The sequence below is a fragment of the Talpa occidentalis genome, unplaced genomic scaffold (assembly GCF_014898055.3).
Source record: "Talpa occidentalis isolate TD23 unplaced genomic scaffold, MPIMG_talOcc4v2.1 talOcc4.16, whole genome shotgun sequence".
NCBI classification, from domain to species: domain Eukaryota; kingdom Metazoa; phylum Chordata; class Mammalia; order Eulipotyphla; family Talpidae; genus Talpa; species Talpa occidentalis.
Genome location: NW_023601653.1, coordinates 43,426,656 through 43,450,634, shown reverse-complemented (window position 1 = coordinate 43,450,634; position 23,979 = coordinate 43,426,656). Strand labels below are relative to the sequence as shown.

General features: G+C 39.3%; 1 protein-coding gene across 6 annotated transcripts in view; it reads left to right on the top strand.

Moving 5' to 3' along the window:
• TMEM117 (transmembrane protein 117) overlaps positions 1–23,979 on the top strand; it is a 460,174-nt gene that overhangs the window by 364,588 nt on the left and 71,607 nt on the right. For all 6 annotated transcript variants that reach the window (XM_054696285.1, XM_054696284.1, XM_054696283.1 and 3 more), the window contains one exon: positions 2,529–2,688. In XM_054696285.1, the coding sequence (XP_054552260.1) occupies positions 2,529–2,688 (160 nt within the window). The remainder of the gene's footprint in view (positions 1–2,528; positions 2,689–23,979) is intronic.

The window sequence follows — 23,979 nt, the reverse complement described above, 5'->3', positions numbered from 1 at the left end:
ACCACATATAATATACTTGCTTCTGCTGTTATGTTTAAATAAGGCACTCGGTATAATTTTTGAGATGGAATAACCAGTATTTTGGTCTCCATTTTCCTTTTCTTTTTTCCATACTTTTTTTAAAGATTTATTTATTTATGCATACAAGAACTGGGGTATAGGCCAGTGTGCGGGAGGGTGAGAGGATTCACCAGAGACAGAGTGGGGAACAGAACAGGCGGAGCTATTGAAATAAGCTGCTGAGGGCCTCCCTGGTGGTGCAAGGGGTTAAGATGCCAGTAAGCAACCCACATGGTGCAGCAGGTCTCTCCTGACTCTCCTAACTTGCCTGCTGCTACCCTCAGCAGTGTATTTCTTTTTATCTGCCTGTTCTGTTCCCCACTCCATCTCTGGTGAATCCTTCTGCACCTCTGGCCTGTACCCCAGTTCTTGTATGCAGGAATAAATAAATCTTTTTAAAAAAAGAAATAATCTGCTGAGGGGAGCAGCGGGCGAGACAGGAGAGGTCTGCCGCGCCATGTGGGTATGTCCCAGCCTGCCGGGATCGAACTGATACTGCAGAGGCTACAGACAGCTTCACAGCGCTGCACCCAACCACCTGTGCCACCAAGAAGGCCTGTCTTTTTTCCACACTCTTGAGAGTTAAGTTGTAGACCTCCTTCACTGAGCTGTATGCATTCATATTTAAAGATTGCCATTTTTATTCTTTCTGTCACATTAAATATCAAATAGCAGACAAAATACCTAGTACAATTTCATTCATGAGTAATAAAATATTATCAGAAACTTTTTCGGAAGGTCTGTAGCTATCCTCTTTGTCAAAACATAAGTATGTAATAAAATTAGGAAAATGTCCATGAAAAACTTTCAGAAGGGATATTATATATTAGGTAAATGAATTATATCAGATAAATCAAATTCCTGAGGTTGAGTTGGTACAGATTTAGTCTTAGGAAACTCTCACACAACAGCTGTTACGATAAATTCTAATTACCAAGAAGATTTAATGATTACTTTCCATGACGCTATGCACCATGACATCATTACCATAAATAGGAAGAACTTCTCTAAATATCTTGTAATAAATGGGATTTCTGATGCTTGGCAAACACTTATTCCAAACTCCCAGCTTTTGACACATAAATGTGTCTCTGACTGAGTATATAATTTTGCCTATCAGTTTACATATTTAGACCAATGAAGGAACATGAGAGCATAACTTCCTAAATAATCACTCCTCACAAAAGGAGGTTCCACTTGGAATGTTGGACAGCATGCTAGGGGGATATTAGAGGTACTAATCTGTTGGCCACAGGCTGTGATCAGTACAGTGGACACTGACCACAGCTGGCAAGTTGCTGGAGTAGTCTTGCTTATTTCACAGAGCTGATCCTGTAGTGCTGCAGAAGAGGGAAGTGGGAAGTTTTGTGAAGGAGCCTAATGAGACAAAGATGGGGAGGTTTGAGGGGATTGTATGTACCCACTATGTACTCAACTATGTACCCACAGACACAGCCACCCTGTACATCTTCAAGAGGTGTGTGTATTACAGCATCCTGTGGGGCATGTATTTGAAAAGCTGGGTGATAAGAAAATACCCTTAGTACCAAAAGGAACTTTGAACACACAAATCTCCTTTTTTTTTTTTTTTTTGCATGGAAAGCTCCTTTTTGTGTTTTTGTTTGTTTGTTTGTTTTGCATAGAAGAACTGGTGTACAGGCCAGAGGTTCAGGGGGGTGAGAGGATTCCCCAGAGACAGTGGGGAGCAGAATAGGTGGATCTACTGAAATCCACTGCTGAGGGGAGCAGTGGGGGAGACAGGAGAGGTCTCCTGCGCCATGTGGGTCAGCTCCCTGACCAGGGATCGAACTTAGGCTGTAGGGGTGACAGAGCTGAGACCTAACCCCTAGCTACCAGAAAGGGCCTTGAAAAAAATCATAGGCTCCCAGCATCTTCCACTAAAGAATGAGCCACGAGACAGTGCACCCTGGCAAGTCTCCAGGCCACAGTTCTCTGAGCCCTGAGTCCTGGGAGGAGAAGGCCTAGAGATCAGGCCTTATGGGGCTCAGCTATGGGCATGATGATGGGACCAGTCTAATTATCCCTCCTTTGTACGATTAAATTGAATCCAAGGACTTCCTCATTCATTTCCAACCACATTATGTTCACGCATTTGCGTGTTGCCGCCTTCAGTAAAGCAATGTGCTTGCAGTGAGAACCGCACACCAACATCCTCCTTGGGACACACATTGAACTAACCAAGGTCATTTGTGATTGTTTTTTCATTGGTTCCATCATCATCGTCTTCATGCGCCTTAGGAATAATCTTGGAAGCGATGTTATCACACCAGGTTCTCATTGCTTTTGAAAGAAAACATTTAACTTCTTTCTATTGTCATCTTCCTTTTGGTGACCACCTTGGAGTGGGGACATGGGCAAGGGGAGATATTTAATAGAGCACAGACCACACGCAGTGCCCTCTACTGTCTATTTTAAATGTCCTCTAACAAAGATCTCACTCCCTGCAGGACGGTTCTGTTCACCCTGACGTCTGTGGTGGTGCTTGTCATCACGACTGACTGGATCAGCTGGGATAACTTGAATCGGGGATTTCTGCCCAGTGATGAAGTTTCCAGAGCATTCCTGGCCTCTTTCATCTTGGTCTTTGACCTACTTATTGTCATGCAGGTATGCATCTTTGTATTCCCATTCTCTCTGAAGTGGCTTAGTGCTTTATTCTCAGGATAATCAACACCATAAGGGGTGAAAGGCTCCATAAAACCAGAGAAATGCCAGCTTTACAGTTGCTATTAGTGGGGTCATCTCTGATCATATTTTCCACCATTTTACTGGGAGGAAAAGCCAAATGGGCTTTTACAAGGAGGCCACCACCAAAATTCGTTGTCTGAACATTGCAAGGTAGTCACCTAGAAAACAGGCAGCTTGGTGGCATTTTCTGCCAAGACTTTGGGGGGAAAAGACAAAACAAAAACCACTGTCATTTAGTTGAGGATGGAGCCAAGCCAGCAAAGCAGGGATAAACAGTTTCCAGAGCAGCTCGGGGTTTTATAGTGGTGGAAATAGGATGATGTAAAAATGCTTTTCTCTGGTTATGGTAATGATCACTTTCAGTCTTCACCAGAGGTCATTCCATTTTCATGTAAACAATATTTCTGCCCTGCTTAGCAGCTGATAGTTTGTGCCATAGCTTTGCCCTGCCAGCACTTCCATGTAATCTTCTGTTGTAAATGCTTTGGGATATAAAGTGCATTCCTTTGAACAGAGCAGAAAGAGAGACATTAACTGTTTCTTGGTCCTTTATCCTGCTCATTTAATGTCCATACAATTGCTGGACATTTTCTTACTCTTTTCATGGGGTGACTTGGCGGAGAACAAGGGTTCTCCTCCTGATGTGTTATATGGCACGAGAACAAAGGCTAAGTGAAAGTGAACACCACTGTGTTATGAATTTATGTGAAAGTTCACGGGACAGCTGCTTGTTTTCTCATTTCCAGATGACAGAGGCCTTTTTAAGAGATATTCTGTAATACCTTAAAAGAGAATTTGTCTTTTTTTTTTATCTTGGTATATAATATTAATAGCTTGGGTATTAGCATCAAGCTGGTTTCTAACATGTTTACTATTTTAATGAATGACCACTTTAAAACTTATTTGAAAACATAAATTTAAATTTTTGTTTCTTGTAAAAATTGGTGTGTTTCTTTTGTGTGGTATAGTTTAGCATAATTGAGAAAATCCTAGAACTTGAAAGCTCTGGTGGTTTCCACATCTGTCTCCCATTTACCATAGGATCACCTCTGGGTATTTATCAAATTGAACCTATAGCATTTATGCCATCGTTTATTATTCAATAGTCATTTAAAGGTTATTTTTAGCTTCTAACTAATATGCTTTCTATATTCGTATCTGCTCTGGGCAAGTAAGCCCTTGGTACTTCTTCGAACTTCTCTTTAGTCAAAGATATTAGAAGTCAGGTGGACCACTATGTTTTGAAATTACTTATGTTTGAATTCATCTGAGCACAAATCATTTCCTGAAATTTTTTACTATCATCCACCACCATTTACCTCTTTATGTAGTTTTAATTATTCTTTCAAATACTTGCTAAAATCAAGGAATTGACGTGGAAAAATGTACCACATACCATAATATGGACTGAAAAATATAACTTTGCCATAGATGATAGAAGCAAGGAAGGATCATTGCAATTTAAAGGCAGAATAAGCAGAAATGGGAGGGGAAAGACAAAATGTGCATCCAAGAAGGACTGAACTTTCAGAGTCCTCAGAGGAAGTGACTGAGGATGGAGAGTTGGTGTTGAGCAGTCTATCAGTTTGGACCATTTTGGTTATAAGTAACAGTAACCCTGCCCAGCTAGCCGAACAGACGGTAGAGTGTATCACGGGACAGTAGAGTGTGTCACAGCTCCGTACAGATGCCGTCATCAGGGAGGAGAGACACAGCTGCATTTTAGAAGCATCTGAAAGCAGACCGAAGTGTAATGAAGAACTCGCACTTAGGTTTTATTCTGACTCTCATTTTTTTTTTCTATTTCTCACATATTTGTATCTCTTACTACAAGGCAGCTTTTCCAACTTCCTGATGTACATGAGTACACCCAATGCCTCGCAGAGAGACCATTCTCCAGCTCTCAGACCTACTTACAGGTTCCTGGGGAAGGAGCTAGATTGTTCTGTGCTCATTAATGAATTATCTGGGGGTGAAACAATCCCAAAGAAAAAGTGGGAAAGGTTAGGTCTCAAAAACTACATTAATACAACACAAAGACAAGTCAAAAATTAGGTTTCTTTTCTCTCCTGAACGCCGGTCACCCAGGTGTGCTCTTCATTCATCTTTTCTTTTTTTCTTTTTTTGCATTTTTAGTTTGTGATTCTTATTTTTTTATTTTTTTATTTTAACATTTATCTTTTTAAAAAAAAAAAATATTTATTTATTTATACAAGCACTGGGTACAGTCAGAAGTGTGGGAGGGTGAGAGAATTCACCAGAGCCAGAGCAGGGAGCAGAGCAGGCAGAAGGACCGAAGTTCACTGCTGAGGGGAGCAGCGGGCGGCAGGAGAGGTCTGCGCGCCATGTTGGACCCTCCTCTTGTGGCCGAGGAGCAGCCGGGGATCAAACGGGCACTGCAGAGGCAGCAGGAAGCTTCGCAACCCAGCGCTCAACCACTGCGCCACCAGGGAGGCCCTGATATGTGCTATTCTTACTGGTGTAAGGAGGCATCTCAATGTGGTTTTGATTTGCATTTCCCTGATTATCAGGGATGTTGAACCTTTTATCATATCCCTGTTGATCATTTGCATTTCCTCTTTGGAGAAATGTCTTTTGAGTTCTTCTGCCCATTTCTTGACTGGATTGCTATGTCTCTTGTAGCTGAATCTTTCATGTTTCTCCCTCCCCATCCCAGTCCTGACTCTGTCCTCCTATAAAATGGTTTCCTGTGGAGTCTTTGCCTCCAGATGTCCCCTTGTCCCATGCACTCCACACCGCTCAAACACATAACCTTCCAGACTGATACACCATGTTGTACATGTCACTTCTCGGTCACAGATATTCTCAGTGTCTCCTCATTGTCCAAAAGCAAAGTCCAGACTCCAAGAGATTTTTCTCCATGCTCCCGTGGCCTGACCTTGGCTTTGTTTTCTCTAACTCAAAGGAAGTCCATAGGCTCTGTGGGCTACCCTCCCCCAGAGCACACCCTTCCCCCCAGTGTGCCTCTCCCCCAGAGAGACCATGTCCCCAGAGCATGCCCCCTCCCCTGAGCATGTTCCCTTCTCTAGTGCTGTCCCCCTCAACCCAAGTCCTTCCCCCCAGAGCGGCCCAGGCCCCCAGTTGCCCTTCCCCCAGAACCTGTCCCAGTCCCCAGAGCATGCACAATGCAGGATGCCTTCAGATCCCGAGCTGCATCTCTCCCGCTTTGCTCATCTAGATCCCAGCATTGAAGTCCATTTCAACTTCTTCTTCTCATAAATCCACATGACTGCTTCTTTCTTGGAAGTCCTGCAACACTTTTAGCCTGGACTGCAAATCAGCACTTTTTCCTGCTCTGTAGAGCAGGAGCCATAGCTCAAAGCGATATATCCCTATATCCCTGGGGTCTCCCCAGCACAGTACTGTGCATGGGCAATGGTAGGTTCACAGTAATAACTGCTGAGTGAGGGTGAAGAAGTGGCAATTCAGTGCGGAGTCTTGTGCACATTCCATCCCCTTTGGGAATATTATGTTAAATTTCCAGAAACTAGCACAGGCAGTCAGTGAGTGGATTTAAGGAAACTGAGCTTCAGAAGGTTTACATAGTCAAGATATTGAAAAATATATAACAGAAATGTCCTAATAAGTCCATAATCAATAAATATTGATCTGATCCATTCCATCATCTCATATTTCAGACAAGAGAAAAGTAAAAAAGGTAGCAAAATTAATGGAAATGGAAAGAACTGTTTCCTTAAAAAGCTCATCCTCATTAGAATTATTTAAGTGATTTCAAGCAAGTCATCCCAGGTTTTCTAATGGTAGGGAAATTCAACATATACTATAAAAAGATATTTAAGTAGTTTGATTTTAAAATAGGAAAGAAACCACTAAAGTATTGCCACTATAAATATATTTTAACAAAATTGGTGTGTCAATTCTGACTTCTTTTTAAAAAGAGTAATTTTTATTTTGCGAATATTCATTAAATGGGATTTTATGCATATTTGTTAGGAAAAATATGTGTTGTGTCATGTTTTTCTGCTGTTTTAGTGAAGTCACTAGAACTAAGATATAAACAGATGTCAGTGAAGTATTGATAAAACATGATTTATGTAAATCGACCATTATTATAGAATATGGACAGTAAATTGTAAAGAACACTTTCCTCTGAGAAAATGGTTTTTCAAAATCTGTTAAGTATTTATAATTATGTCATTTGATTCTTATATACTCATTTGATTTCTTACCTAAGTGTTTAATGAGCTGCTATGTCCCCCACACTCATCTCTTCCTTTACATTAAAGAATAAGTTTTCTCTAGGACATATAAGAATTAAAGATATGATGTAAAGTGGAGTAAGCAAAAACAGAGATCAATGTGATATAATCATTGGGGAAACTTCAGAGAAAAGAGGCGGCTAGAATTTGAAATGCAGGGCCTCCCTGGTGGTACATGGGTTAAAGTCTAAGCACTGTCAAGCTATCGCCAGCCACTGTGGCCTGAGTTTGATCCCAGATTCCTCTAGATGGCTTCTCTAATAATCATGTGTGTATCTCAGATTTGGATGGATAGATAGCTAGATGAAATAGATTTGTAATATTTTGACTTGATATGCTTTACGATGGTAAGGGAAATCTTCTACAAGAGGGGTCTTTAAGGAGAAGAAAGATTCTGGGGTCACATTTTGGTGAATCCTCATCAATATTTACTTTTTCAGTGCTTTCTTTTTCTCTTGTAATTTGGCTAAATGTCTTTGGTGTACCTGGATACTAATGATTGAGCTTCTTAAGGAGCGGAAATGTGTTTTTCTATTTTTTATTCCCACAGCTAGCTCATACTCAGTGCATTGCAATTTTACCATAAATATTTTGCCGAATGAAAGAGTGAATAAAAGGATGATCTATAACACTATTTCAAAAATGTCAGAGACATGAGATTTTTCTTATTTTAGAAAGAAAATAGTTACCAACAGCAGGAGAATGAATCATCAGTAATATTAGATTAGGTCATTTCCACTGAAGTATAATCTTAGCATGATTAAATATCCAAATGAAAATCAGAATAAATTGGTTATTTGCATCTTAAAGCAGACTTTTTGGCCTGGTTAAAAAGCACTTAGAGAGAAGTGATATTTCCTGAAAAGCAAGTGTGAATATGCAGAAAAAAATATATAAAAATTACATGATATGAGCCTTTTACTGTGTAACATAAGATGTGTTTGTTTAATTCACAGCATGGTTCTCAGAAGTAGGATAACTGGTTTTAAAGCATAGACAGTAAGGCCTCCCTACTGGTGTAGCACTATCACCTCTCTGGCCTGAGTTCATTCCCCAGTCAGGGAGCTGACCCACATGGCACAGCAAACCTCTCCCTTCTGTCCTGCTGCTCCCCTCAGCAGTGGATTTTAGTCAATCCACCTGTTCTGTTCCTCACTCTGTTTCTGATGAATCCTCTCATGCCTCACACACACCTCTGATGTGCACCCCAGTTCCTCTATGAATACATTAAATTTAGAAATTAAAAAAATTGTTGAAAAATAAAAAGAAGTTCCTGATACATTTATATTAGGAATTTATAGTGAATTGCAATAAAATAGGGCAGCTCTTCAATGTCACAACAAAAGACCACATATGCTTTCTTTTAGTGTATTTTCTGCTTTCAACTATTAATATAATAAGCTATGAGTGTAGATTTTTTTTACTTTGACCTCTCCTACATCAGTGGAATATATCCCCAGGGTAGCAGTACATTATTATTTATTATACTACTGAATTCATTTTCATGTGTATTTATAAGTGAAGTGTGTGTGTCCTTTATCCCCTGTCAGTTTTTATCATGGTTTTGTTAATACTGTAAATGAGTTAGAAACCTTTGCCTTTTGCTCTGCTCTGGTATCAAAAATACATGGGGGCTACTTACAACACTCTCCCTATTGTCATATGCCTAGTTTCACATACTTTATTTAGACGTAGTGGACCCATTTATATACTGTGATAATAAAGCAATTGCATTTAGAGAGAAAAGGAAAATAAACATACTATCTTAACCTCCTATTTGGAGGTTGATCCCCTTCCATCTTTTAAAATCTGGGTTTTTGCATCCTGAAGCTATTCCATAATTATGAAAAAAAGAAAGTAAGACAGGGACTCCTTGGATGATGGTTATTGGATGTATAGTTTCTGGTTGCCCTTAGCTTCAGTCTATTTCTGTTCCTATCTTGTTGTATTGTAATAATGATTATCATCACTTTCATAGTTATGATTTCTATGAAAGCCTGTTTATACTATACCAAATATATTTTATAATATATTTGGTATTATATATTATATTATATATATTAATTATATTATAATATATTTGATTTTTATAATATATAATAAAATCATCTTCTGTAAAGCCAAGCTGGACTTCATAGAACTGTGCATGTGCAGAATAAAAGAAGTAATATGCCCACATGATTTTATCATGGTCAGAGCATTTCAGCAAAATTGTGTTGAGTTGGGGCTACTACATTAAAATTTTATTGACTTAAATCATGAAACATTGTAAGTTCTTTGAGGGAAAATGGAAAGAAGAAATAAAACTATAACGTTCTTCCAGATAAATCTGTCATTATCCATAGTGTTTAATTTATGCATATGTGCACACATAATACTCCCAAGGTAGATTTGTCCTCTATATTACTGTTTTACAACACTTTTTTTCACTTTAGTGTGCTATTAAAATTTTCCACATTATAAGTTATTCTTTCACAAGATTACTTTAATAATTTACTACAATTTCATCTGTGATGGAATTGACATTCTTTATTGTTCAACATTTGTTTCATTATATTACTATTTATGGTGCTGTAATGAACATGAGCCAATGGTTCTTTACTGGAAATAAATTACCAGATGTTGAGTTATCAAGTTAGACAAGTTGAATGTTATAATGACTTCTAAGATGCTTAGTCAAATAGCCTTCGAGATATTGTTTTATTTATCATTCCATAAGAAGAACAGGGAGGGAAGAGAGATCAACATGGCAGCAGGGAAACACTGCAAGTAGGTTCTCCCCTAAAAAAAAAAAAAAGAAGTTAACTCCATCCATTTTGCTGTGAATGGCATAAGTTTATCTTTTTTGATTGCTGAATAATATTCCATTGTGTATATATACCACATCTTCTTCATCCAGTCATCTGTTTTGGGGCATTTGGGTTGTTTCCATATCTCGACTATTGTCAATTGTGCCGCAATAAATATAGGTGTGCAGGTGTTCTTTTGAATCAGTGTTTTTGCATCCTTTGGGTAGATCCCTAGTAGTGGAATTGCCAGGACATATGGTAGCTCTATTTTTAGTAGACTGAGGAATCTTCATACAGTTTTCCATAGTGGTTTGACCAGTTTGCACTCCCACCAGCAATGTAGGAGAGTTCCTTTTTTACCACATCCTCGCCAACATTTTTTGTTGCTTGTTTTTTTTTATATGTGCCATTCTTACTGGTGTAAGGTGGTATCTCAGTGTGGTTTTGATTTGCATTTCCCTGATTATCAGGGATGTTGAACCTTTTTTTATATGCCTGTTGGCCATTTGCATTTCCTCTCTGGAGAAATGTCTTTTAAGTTCTTCTGCCCATTTCTTGACTGGATTGTTTGTTTTGTTTTTGTTGAGCCATGTAAGTTCTTTGTATATCTTTGTGATCAGTCCCTTATCAGTTGAATGGAGTGCAAATATATTTTCCCAATTGGAATTATGCTCAGTGAATAAACCAGAAGGAAAAAGAAAAATATCAGAAGGTCTCACTTATAACAGGAATATAGGGGAACGAAATAAGACATCAGTGTAAAAAAATAATAACAGTACAAAACACAACAAATCAACAACAGACAATTATAAATCAGAGACATACTGCAGGGGAGGAGGAGGGAGAGACATCAGAGGGAGGGACGGAGGAGAACAGGAGACTGAGGTGATGGTGCATGGATGCCTTGGGGAAGGAAATTTATGGGGACTCAACCTAAGGGAGTGAGGGGAAGCAAATATTGTTTAAAAATATAAAAATTAAAATAATAATAATAATAAAATCTTCTCTCATGGGGGGAAAAAAGTCCATAGGGAGAAAAAGCAGCAGGTCCCTGTGAAAACCAGGACACAGAAGATAAATGGGTGACTCTGGCAAACTGTCTGAAGAGGAAAGTTGCCATAAAATAGAAAAAAAAGAAGAAAGCTCAGAACCCTGCTACCCTCCCCTACCCACAAAGCAGGTACACTCTGACCAACAGAAAGAAAACAACAACAACAATGAGTACAAACTACAAATAGCCCAAGGCCAGCTGGTAGTCTTGTGTGGAAAAGCACTTGAAAAGTATACAGGGATCATGGCTGCCCAAGTCCCTGTGCGACCTAGGTTCATGGGAAAACATGTGGGAACTGTCACTGAGGTGAATGACCCTCACTGAGTAATAAAAAACCAGACACTTGCACATGGGAGCAGGGTGCAAAAGGTGCCATTTCTGTGGACACTGGACTGGGCTACCGCCCACATCCCGGATCCAAGGGCTGCAGAACTAAGACTCTGGGCATGAAATTCGGGACATGGGATCCCCATGGCACGCAGCACAAGGCAGACAACACCCAATGCCATTGAGCCAATCCACACCACCCCCACTCAGTTCCCCCGAGACCCCGGGGGGGGGGGGGGGGGGGGGGGAAAGCACAGCTCTGGAAAGATACTAGGAAAGATCTCTGGTGCCACCTAGTGATCAGATCAAAATCACCAACTTCTTGATAGTTGGAAGCCAGGGTTTCCAAAACCACTCTCAGGCTCTGAGAGGGGGTGGGCCACGCAAACGAGTGTAAAAAGGGAAACAAGGCCTGGAGCAAGACCCCATTCTGGAACTGAGAGCTAGGCACAGGATCCAGGGTGTGGGATGCACCATAACAATGGGCGCTGGGTCACTGCCGTTGCACAGGGTCACTGCCGTTGTTTTGGATCTGAGACCCTGAGATTGAGAACTAGAGTGCAGAATTCAGGGCACAGGATCCACAAAAGAGCAGGCCCAGCACCAGGTGAACATGGGGCAGACACAGCACCTTGAGTGAGCAATAGCCCCTGTGTCCAGGTGCTCCCATACCTCCCTCAGTTTCTCAGAGAACTACAGGGGAAAAGTTCAGGTTGGCAAGTACAGGTCTCTATAGCCACCTAATGACCAGAGCAAAATCACCAACTAACTGATTCCCTGCTGGAACTGAGTAAATACAGAGGGAGGGAACTGTAAAAGACAGTGCCCAGCGACACAACAACAGCATCAACACACTGGTGGAGTTTTGGCCTACCAGTACTGGTCTCAGTTTGGTAAACAGTTTCTGACACCCATGAAGGAGCAATCCAAAGAGATGCCTGCCAACACCAGTGGTACAACGTCCCAATGCATAGAACAAATTAGAAAGCAAACAGCAGGGAGAAGGAAAAATACAAATAGCCAAGCAAGCCTGCAGGAGAAGGACACACCACAAAAAGAAAATCAGTCACCAGAACTCAACAACAATGGCTCGAAGAACTCTGCCCGTCAGATAGAGAATTAATAATCATCATGGTTAAAAAGTATAATAAGATGAGTCAAGTAACCAATGAACTGAAGAACGAAAATGAGACCTTAAGAAAGGAAATGAAAGAAAAGGAGGAGACTAAAAGATTACCGGAGGAGACAAAGAGCTCTTGGAAAAGCATTGAAAACAGAACCGAGGCAATGGAAGAATGGATCAGTACTCTTGAAGATAGAGAAATAAAAAGAACCAAAAGGAAAAAAGAGAAGTGCAAAGGAAGAAGAATGAGAAACCCTTAGACAATTATCAGACTCCATGAAGAGAGGAAATATAAGGAAATATAGGCATTCCAGAAGGTGAGGAGAAAGACAAAGGATCTGAGAAATTATTCAAGGAGATAATTGAAGAAAACTTCCCAAGCATGAAAAGGGAAATGAATATAGACATACTAGAAGCAAGAACACCCAGGTACCACAATGAAAAGAAAACTACAGCAAGACACATAATAGTAAAGCTTGCAAGAGTCCAAGACAAAGAAAAAATAATGAAACTGGCAATGGGGAAGAAACAGATAACTTATAAGGGAAAATCAATCAGGTTAACCTCAGACTTCTCTGAAGAAACACTACAGGTAAAAAGAGAATGGAGTAACATATTCAACAAACTTCAAGACAGCAAGTGTCAACCAAGAATACTTTACCCTGCAAAGCTCTCCTTCCTCTATGAAGAAAAAATATGGACCTTCTCAGACAACAGAAACTCCAGAAATTCATTACAACTAAACCCCCACTCCAAAAAATTCTACAAGAAGTCCTAAAGCCAAAACCAACAGAGGGATAATCAAGAAGAATAGAATAAAGCAAGGAATAAAATCACAAAAAAGACAAACAAAATGGCAAATAAGATGCCACCATATCAGTATTAAATCTAAATGTAAATGGATTAAACTCTAGGTTAAAAAACAAAATCCATCCTTATGCTGTCTCCAGGAACACATTTAACCACAAAAGATAAACACAGACTGAAAGTAAAAGGTTGGAAAACAATCCTACATGCAAATGGACTAAAAAAGAAGGCCAGAACATCTATACTTATATCAGATGAAATAGACTTCAAATTAAAAAAAAAACAAAAAGAGACATAGACACTACATTATAATCAAGGGGACGATACATCAGGAAGATATAACACTCATCAACATATACTCACCAAGTGAAGGAGCCTCAAAATATATTAGACAATTATTATCAGCTCTGAAAATGGACATTAAAGAAAATACATATAGTGGGAGACTTCAACACCCCACTCTCACCAATGGACAGATGAACAAGACAAAAAATAAACAAAGACACTAGAGCCCTAAATAAAGACATAGATCTCATGGACTTAACAGACATCTATGGGACACTGCACCCAAGAAAATCCAAGTACACATTTTTCTCAAGCGCACACAGATCTTTCTCCAGAATTGATCACATACTGGGCCACAAGACAAACATCAACAGATACATGAAGATCAAAATCATTCCAACTATCTTCTCCAATTATTAAAAGCATCAAACTAGAAATATATCATGAAAAGAAAACAAGGAACCCTCCCACTTCATGGAGATTGAAATCCACACTACTGGAAGAACACTGGACTAATAAGGAGATCAAAGAAGAAATTAAAGAACACTTTGAGTTGAACAACAAGGAGGACACCACTTTCCAGAATGTATGGGATGCAGCAAAAGCAGTAATAAAAGGAAAATATATAGCAATACAGGCTCACATCAACAAACAAGAAATAACTCAAAGAAACAACCTAATCTCACATCTCAAATGGCTAGAAAAAGAACAACAAAAAAAAACCCTAAAGCCAGTAGGAGAAAGGAAATAATAAAAATCAAAGCAGAAATAAATGAAATGGAAATTAAAAAACTATCCAAAAGATCAATGAAACCAAAAGTTGGTTCTTTGAAAAAATAAACAAAATAGACAAACCTCTAGCCAAGCTCACAAAGAAAAAACAGGAGAAAACACTATAAATAGGATTATAAATGAAAGTGGAGAAAGCACAACAGACTCAATAGAAATCAAAAGAATAATAAGAGATTACTATGAACACTAATTCAACAACCTAGAAGAAATGCACAAATTCCTAGAATAATATAATCATCCAATGCTGGACAAAGAAGAAATAGAACACCTACACAGACCAATAATAAGCAGGGAAATTGAGGCAGTAATTAAAGCACTCCCCAAAAACAAAAGCCCAGGCCCAGATGGCTTCACAAATGAATTCTACCAAACGTTCAGCAGTGAATTAGTGCCTATCCTACACAAACTCTTTCAAAAAATTGAAAAAGAAGGAAAACTACCAAATGCATTCTATGAAGCCAACATTACACTAATACCAAAACCAAACAAAGACAGCACAAAAAAAAAAAAAAATACAGGTCAGTCTCCCTAATGAACACTGATGCAAAAATCCTCAACAAAATCCTTGCCAACAGAATCCAACAATGCATCAAAAGGATAATATACCATGATCAAGTGGGATTCATCCGAGGGGCACAAGGATGGTTCAACATATGAAAATCATTCAGTGTAATTCAACACATCAACAAAAAAGAAAAATAAAAAACATATAATCATATCAATTCATATCATTCGACAAAGTCCAACATCCATTTACAATGAAGGCCTTTGAAATTCTCGGGATAGAAGGAACATACCTTAACATGAGAAAAGCCATATATGACAAACCCACCACCAATATTATTCTCACTGGCAAAAAGTTGAAGGCCTTTCCTTTAAGATCAGGAAGAAGACAAGGATGTCCTCTCTTACCTCTGCTCTTCAATATAATACAGGTGGTTCTAGCCAGAGAATAAGACAAGAGAAAGACATACAATGAATCCACACAGGAAAAGAAGAAGTAAAACTATCACTATCACTATTTGCAGATGATATGATAATATATGTAGAAAACCCTAAAAACTCCACTGAAAAAACTACTGAAAATAATCGACCAGTTCAGCAAAGTAGCAGGATACAAAATCAACACACAAAAAATCAGTAGCCTTTCTATACATGAACAATCAATCTGCAGAAGAAGAAATCAAGAAAACCATCCCTTTGATAATTGAAACAAAAAAAATCAAATACTTGGGAATAAACCTAACAAAAGAGGTGAAAGACCTATACAAAGAAAATTATAAAATACTGTTAAAAGAAATAGAAGAATACACAAAGAAATGGAAAGACATCCCCTGCTCATGGATTGAAAGAATTGACATTATTAAAATGTCCATCCTACCAAAAGCAATATACAAATTCAATACCATTCCAATAAAAATCTCAATGACATTCTTCAAAGAAATAAAACAAATACTGATGAAATTCGTATGGAACCACAAAAAAAACATGAACAGTCAAAGCCCTACTGATGAAAACAAAGGAAAAAGGAGGTATCACACTTCCAAACTTCAAGCTACAGTACAAAGCCATAATAATTAAAACAGTTGGGTATTGAAACAAAAACACACACAAAGACCAATGGAACTCAATAGAGAGCCCAGAAATAAAACCACGCTTCTATGGACAACTGATCTTTGACAAAGGAGCAAAGACTATGCAATGGAAAACGGACAGTTTGTTCAAAAAATGGTGCTGGGAAAACTGGACCTCCACATGCAAAAAAAATGAAACTAGACCACTACCTTTCACTGTGCACAAAAATCAACTCAAAATGGATAAACGGACTGGACATAAGACCTGAAACCATAAAATATATAGAAGAAAATATAGGTACAACACTACAAAACATACCTTGCAATAACATTTTTAAAGACTCATCACCCAATGCAAAGAAGTCAAGGAAAAGATAAACACCTGGGATTACATCAAACTGAAAAGCTTCTGCACGGCAAAAGAGACATTAACCAAAACAGAGAGACACCCCACTGATTGGGAAAAAATCTTTGCACTCCAGTCAACTGATAAGGGACTGATCACAAAGATATACAAAGAACTCACATGGCTCAACAAAAACAAAATAAACAATTCAGTCAAGAAGTGGGCAGAAGAACTTAAAAGACATTTCTCCAGAGAGGAAATGCAAATGGCCAACAGGCATATGAAAAAAGGTTCAACATGCCTGATAATCAGGGAAATGCAAATTAAAACCACATTGAGATACCACCTTACACCAGTAAGAATGGCACATATCAAAAAAACAAGCAACAACAAATTTTGGTGAGGATGTAGTGAAAAAGGAACTCTTCTACACTGCTGGTGGGAGTGCAAACTGGTCCAACCACTGTGGAAAACTGTGTGGAGGTTCCTCAGTCTACTAAAAATAGAGCTACCATATGTCCTGGCAATTCCACTACTAGGGATCTACTCAAAGGACACAGAAACATTAATTCAAAAGAACATCTGTACACCTATGTTTATTGCAGCACTGTTTACAATAGGTAAAGCCTGGAAACAACCCAGATGCCCAAAAATAGATGACTGGATCAAGAAGATGTGGCATATATACACAATGGAATATTACTCAGCAATCAAAAAAAGATAAACTCATGCCATTCACAGCAACATGGATGGAACTAGAAGGAATTATGCTCAGTGAAATAAGCCAGAAGGAAAAAGAAAAATATTGGATGGTTTCACGTATAGCAGGAATATAGGGGAACCAAATAAGATATCAGTGTAAAAAAAATAACAACATACAAAACACAACAAAGCAAAAATAGACAATTATAAACCAGAAACATCCTGCAGGGGAGGAGGAGGGAGAGGAATCAGAAGGAGGAAGGGAGGAGCACAGGGGACTGAGGTGATGGTACACTGATGGTGCACAGGTGCATTGGTGAAGGAAACTCTATGGGGACTACACCTGAGGGAGTGTAGCAAATATTGTGTAAAAATGAAAAATGGGGCCTCCCCAGTGGCACAGCGGGTTGAGCACAGCACTGTGGAGCTGTCTGCAGCCTCTGCAGCATGGGTTTGATTCCCAGCCAGCCAAGGAGATTCCCACATGGTGTGGCAGACCTCTCTTGTCTTGCCTGCTCCTCCCTTTAGCAGTGCTTTCGGTCTGTCTGCCTGTTCTGCTCCCCACTCTGCCTCTGGTGAATCCTCTCACCTTCCCACACCTCTGGCCTATACCCCAGCTATTGTATAAAAAATAAATCTTTAAAATAAAATAAAAATGAAAAATGATGTAAAATTTTTTAAATAATTTTTAATAATTAAAAAATTAATTTAAAAAAATAGGACAGGGGTGTGATAATTCACCTCACCAAAAGCATTGGATTTATGTGAATAGATTCCAATTTGACTGGCAAGAAATACTTTTAATTATGCCTGTTCATTGTTTAACAACTCCTTCAAGATTTGGACTTTTAAAAATTGTTAGCAACATAACTCAGGGCAATGAATTGCACAGCCAGCTCAGGGGGGCTGAAGTAGTGAATTAAACAAGCAAACTTGTCCTTTCTGCCCAGACAACACTGGCACACAGAGGCCCTTAGTTGTTCTTCCTCTATCTGATTTTGCCACCAAGCAAGGTCAGGTCAGATTAAATTTCTCTGCTATGGAATGCTAGAAAATATTTATTTTTAGAGCTTTTCTATTTCAAAATTGAGGACAAGAGACATGAATATACATAAGTACGATCATTATTTTGAGTCTTATCAGTTCTTTGTAATTTTTTTTAAGATTTTATTTATTTATTTTTGCATAAATGAACTGGAATGTAGGCTAGAGGTGCAGGGGGTGAGAGGATTCCCCAGAGACAGAGTGGGGAACAGAACAGGCAGACTGACTGAAATCCACTGCTGAGGGGAGCAGCAGGTGAGACAGGAGAGATCTGCCATGCCATGTGGGTCAGCACCCTGGCCAGGGATCGAAGTGGTGATAGTGATGAGACTTGACCCTTCGGCCACCAGGGAGGTTTTGTATTTATTCTTATAATTGTGCATTCTTATAATGTGCATTCTTATAATTGTGCATTCTTATTTATTCGTATACTTGTCTTATATTTGTGCATTTCCTGTTGTGCTTGTTATATATATATGTATATATTTATATATACTTCTTCTGACTTTTGTTTGTTACTGAGATTGTTTACAGTAGCTACCCTCAAGCTTGATTCCTCCTAAAACTCACCTGGGAGGGTTGTGTTTGTGTGTATTTTAATGTTTAATGCAAATTCTTGAATGTTCCCCACAAACTATTTGATATGAAAGGTCAAAGTAGAATTGTGGAATCTAAAATATTAGAAAGTTGAAATGTGATTCTGGTGCAGATAATGGGAGAGTCACATTTAGGTCTGGGAGGAGGTTTGTTCAACCTCTCGTTTTTACTGTTGGTGTGGTGAAATCTATCCATCTTTCCCTTTGAGATGTCTATCTTTTAGGTTAAGCTGTGGGCACTATGTTTCAAAAAAGACATTGACAAACTGGAGAGCATGTCCAAAGGCCAACAGCCAGGATGTCGAGTGACCGAGAAAGGATGACAAATGAATAATAGAGGAAATGGGGGTATTTAGCTTAAAGCATAGGCTTTGGGGAGCAAAATGCTAGCTATCTTTCACTGTCAAGGGCAGGAGTGAATGTAGCTATTCTGTGTTGTAGCAGAGACTCTTCAAGAGTGAGGTGTTATAGATCTGAGGTATCCAGCAGGGAGGGGGGAGGCAGGTGTGTCAAAACAGGGAGGGAAGAGCACAAGGGACTCTGGTGACAGATCACAGGTGCTCTGGTGGTGGAGAATTACAGGGCCTACACCTGAGGAGAAACCAATTACTGTACAACAATGAACAACTATGTAAGAAAAGAAAATAGAGCTAGGTGTTGAAATTAGGGAATTAAATCCATCTTCCACTGTGAATTTTTCTTTATATAGCATCTCTAATGATTTCACTCTCCTCTTGGGTCTCCCTGTGGCTTTCTGCTGTTTTGGGAGAACATTCCTTCTTCTCTGGCAGTCTCCCTCCCTCCAATCCGCCCCCTCCCCTAGTGTGTTGCCCAGTGAATGACTTGATGTTGCTCAAAAACTCAGCAGCTTCACAATCTTTCCCCCTTCTTCAGTCTTGAGCTTTATAGGCTGTGATCTTGGAAAGGCCCTTCCCACTAGCCTGAGTCAGAGGCCGAGCTCTGGTCAAGCAGTGCCTTTGGGACTGAGTTCCTGTCATGATCCTCTCTCTAGAATAGCATCACTTGACCTTATCCAGCAAATAAGGTACCAAAAAGTCCAATGAATATAAATAAATATATGTATTTATATTCAATATCTCCTTAATACTTGTTACTTATAGGGCAGGTACTAGGGTAACTAAGATGAAGAGAATGCATATCCTCTCTTCTAAGTTCTTCACCATCTTAAAAATAAAAGAATAAATGAAGTAAGAAAGTTTAGTGATGAATTAAAAATGGCAGAAGGAATCACAATTGGTATATAATTCACATTTCAGCATTTATTTATTTATTCATTTATTAATTATTTTTAAGAAACATCAAGTCATTCATTGGGCAACACACTAGGAGAGGGGGCGAAATCAGAGAGAGGGAAGCTGCCTGAGAAGAGGGAATGTTCTCATGATAAGATTGCAATGCTCAGCGTCAGCCATTCCGGCTTTCAAGTGAATATACAGCTTATTTGCATGTAAAACAATGTTTATTTAAGAGGATAAGTAAAAGGAAAAGAATGAAATTTTCCTGAGTTATATAGAATAGCAGCTCTGTGCTCTGAACCAAATGCCTAATTTTTGCTGAGATGATTCAATGAAAGATGTCGTCGATGCGTCTGTTGAAAATTTAACTGGTGTTATCCAGTGTGTTAACTAGAAGACACGCTCTGTCTTTCTTTGCTCGGGAATCCTTATAGCATTTAGTAAAAGTGACTGCATGTTTTTTGCATAACAAAGGGAAGCGCATAGTTAATCCCTAAATGTCTTGGGGTAATGAGCATGTTACATATTTTAGCATCTGTTGTATTTCATTGTGGCCCTTAATGGATAATTTTCCTTTCCACTGTATAGTTTTCTACCCCTTGCAGTCACAGAGCAATCTGAGGTATGAGTTGCAGTTATTCTACCAACAAATCACTCACTGCATTGTGTTTTCAGATACCTGTGTTTGTGTGGTTGAAATTGTGAGTCAGTTAGAAGCCCACAGATGCCAAGGGCAGAAGTCCCAATGTTTTTAATCCCACATCTCCACACTTGCAAAGCTGGCAAGTGAACTCTCACAGACCGCCCATTAAGGAAAATGCATTCCTTGACATTATGCAGAGCGAGTTAAACAGCCAGACCCAGGCCTGAACTTCTGTGACAGATTACAAATGTGTTTTTCTCTGAGGACCAGTGAGCCAGTTAAGTAATTTCTAAATAGTAGAGTTGTCATTCCAATGCAGTTTGATGTTCTCTTTCAGTTCATCCAAAACCTGAGCTTTTTCCTCAAGGTGATTAATAACCCTTTCATGATCTAACTGTGGAACATCTCGAGAGTGGATACCAGTTGTATCAACCAGGGCTGATTTCCTTTACAAATCCCAAGGACCACTGGATGTGAGCTCCTTGACGGCATGAACCATAATATTTACCTTAGTATCACCACTGTTCGGTGAGTGTGCTGCTATAAGAGCTTCCATAAGGCCTCCCTGGTGGCCTAGGGGTTAAGTTTCAGTGCTGTCACTGCTGTGTATTGAGTTCTATTCCCGGCCAGGGAGCTGACCCACATAGGGCACAGCAGACTTCTGTCTCGCCCGCTGCTCCCTTCAGCAGTGGATTGCAGTAGATCCGCCTGTTCTTCTCCCCACTCTGTCTTTGGTGAATCCTCTTACCCCCTCGGGCCTACACCCCAGTTATTCTATGCAAAAAAAAAGAGTTTCCATAAAGGGGTGCTGAGTTAACTTCATTTGCCATGGCTGATAAAATTTTCAGCACTATTAACCCTCTCAGTTCTGCTGAGGATTTGAAGCTTTACAAAGCAGTTCATTTCATTCTGCCAAGAAGTAAATTCCATGAGAGACATGTTAACTTCCTTCCTTCATTCATTCAGCCACCCTTGGAAAATACTACCACAAAGCAGACCCAACAAAGCAAATGTTATCATTAATGTTGTAGTTTATAACTAAAATACAGCTTTGGTTGGAATTTGGACCAGTTCTGCCCAATGTTCACCTTAAATGTTTGCTACCATTTTGGCTCATTTGTTTCTAGAGAGTTTGGAGATCTACCTATGACTGAAAGTTCTCATTACCAGGGAGTTTAGATATCACTGAAAATCTTGATATAATTCATAAAGGAAAAATCAAAATAGTTGTTAAAAGGTAGAAGACAGTTGTAGTTCTAAACCTCTGTTGCCAAATTGACAACACGAATCACTTTCAGTCACTAGTGGGCACCAACAAACACCATGAGGGCCCTGAGGTCAGGAAGGAGAGGGGAAGGGAAGGGGTAAGGGGACATGAGGGGGCCCTGTTGCATCAATGACATCTTGTCTCAATGAAAACAGAATATAGACAGAGTAGCAACAGGCATGAAAGCATTGCAATGCTCAGCGTCAGCCAGTGCCATGCTAAGACTGTCAAAACAGCACTAAAAACCCAATGAGAACCTGAGCTATATTAAAAGAAACATGGAATTTAAAGCATGATAAATTCATCTCCAGTCTGAACTGATCGATGCTATTTACCCAGACCATGTTTAAAAAGATGCACATAAAACTGAAATATTTTCAGGAGAAATTGTTGAGGATGGTGAGGGATGATATGAAATTCAGAAAGGAAAGTTCTCAAGGAAATTGAGATAATTATCTTAAAATATGAAAACACTGATTTAAGACAAAGAGATTCTTAGGTACAATGTTCTTAACCCTCTTAGCAATAGAAATGAAGTTTTCTTAATTTTCAAAAGAAAAACAAAAGAGAAACTCATGATAAGACTAAACCATAATTTATTGTTTAATAATATTTTTATTGTGGGGCCTCCCTGGTGGCACAGAGGTTAAAGTCTCAGTACTGTCAAGCTGTCCTCAGCCACTGAGGCCAGAGTTTGATACCCAGCCAGGTAGCTGACCCCTCAGCAGTGGATTTCAGTAGATCTGCCTGCTCTGCTCCCCACTCTGTCTCTGGGGTGCGGGGAATAACTGAAATCTACTGCTGAGGGAAGCAGCAGGTGAGACAGGAGAGGTCTACTGTGCCATGTGAGTCAGCTCCCTGGCCGAAATCGAACGCCTGCTGCAGTGGGTGCTGATAGCTTCATAGTGCTTAGACTTAACCCCTTGTGCCACCAGGAAGGCCCATACACCTCAGTTCTGGTATGCAGTGACAGCGCTGAGTCTCAACCCCTAGGCCACAAGGAATACCCATCTTTCAGTACTTCTGTATATATGCTCACAAGTGGAATCACCAGATCATGAAGTGATTTTAACTTTTTCTTTGGAAGTGCCATACCACATAGTGACTATACCATCTTACAATTCCACTGGACTGTACATTTCTAATCTCCTTCCTTCCTAGCACTTGTTATTTTTGTCTTTTTTAAATTTTTAAAATTTTCTTATAATCTTCATTTTTTTTTACAATATTTGATTTCTGCCTTCAGGTGTAGTCCTAGTAAATATCCCGTACCGCAGCACCTGTGAACCATCACCACAGTCCTTTGTGTTCTTCCCTCCTCTGTTTTGATCCCCCTCCCGTCTCCTCCCCTATAAGCCTCAGATCTATAGTTGCCTACAAGTTTTGTCTTTTTTTTTTTTGACCCTTTATTTGGTTCCCCTATATTCCTCCTAAAAATGATATCATCTGATATTTTTCTTTTTCCTTCTGATCTTGAGCGCGTCCCTCCAGCTCCATCCATGTTCCTGCGAATGGCATGAATTTATCTTTTTTTGATTGCTCAGTAATATCCCATTGTATGTAGACCACACCTTCTTGATCCAGTTATCTATTTGGGAACATTTGGGTTGTTTCCATATCTTGGCTACTGTAAATAGTGCTGCAGTAAACATAGGAATGCAGGTTTCCTTTTGAATTAATGTTTTTGTGTCCTTTGGATAGATTCCTCAGAGTGGATTTTCTGGGTCATATGGTAGCTCCATTTGTAGTAATTTGAGGAACCTCCACACAGCTTTCCATAGAGGCTGGACCAGTTTGCATTCTCATCAGCAATGTAAAAGGGTACCTATTTTCCCACATCCTCACCAGCATTTGTTTTTTTCTTTTTTTTTTTTTTTTAATGTGGGCTACTCTTATGGAATGAAGTAGTAACTTTTTGTCATTTTGATTTACATTCCGCTGATTATAAGCAGCACTTGTTATTTTCTTTCATTTTATTTTTTTTTATTAATAGCCATCCTAATGGATGTGACGTGACATCTCAATGTGGTTTTGATTTGTATTCCTAAAGATGAGCCATACTTGCTTTTCTTCAAAATTATGAACTTTCATATCACTTCAAAGAAAATTTTTATTTCTCAATTATTCAGAAATGTCTCATAGTAACCCCTGACACACTATAACCTCCTAAAACCCCTATGCTGTGAGGTAGCTGGCTCTGTCCAGTAGAAGTGCAATATGAATCATGTCTGTAATTTCAAGTTTTCTGGTAGCCACATTAAAAAATGAAACATTAGGGCCTCCCCAGTGGCGCAACGGTTGAGTGCTGGGCTGCGAAACTGCCCGCAGCCTCTGCAGCACCGGTTCAATCCCCGGCCACCAGAGTGG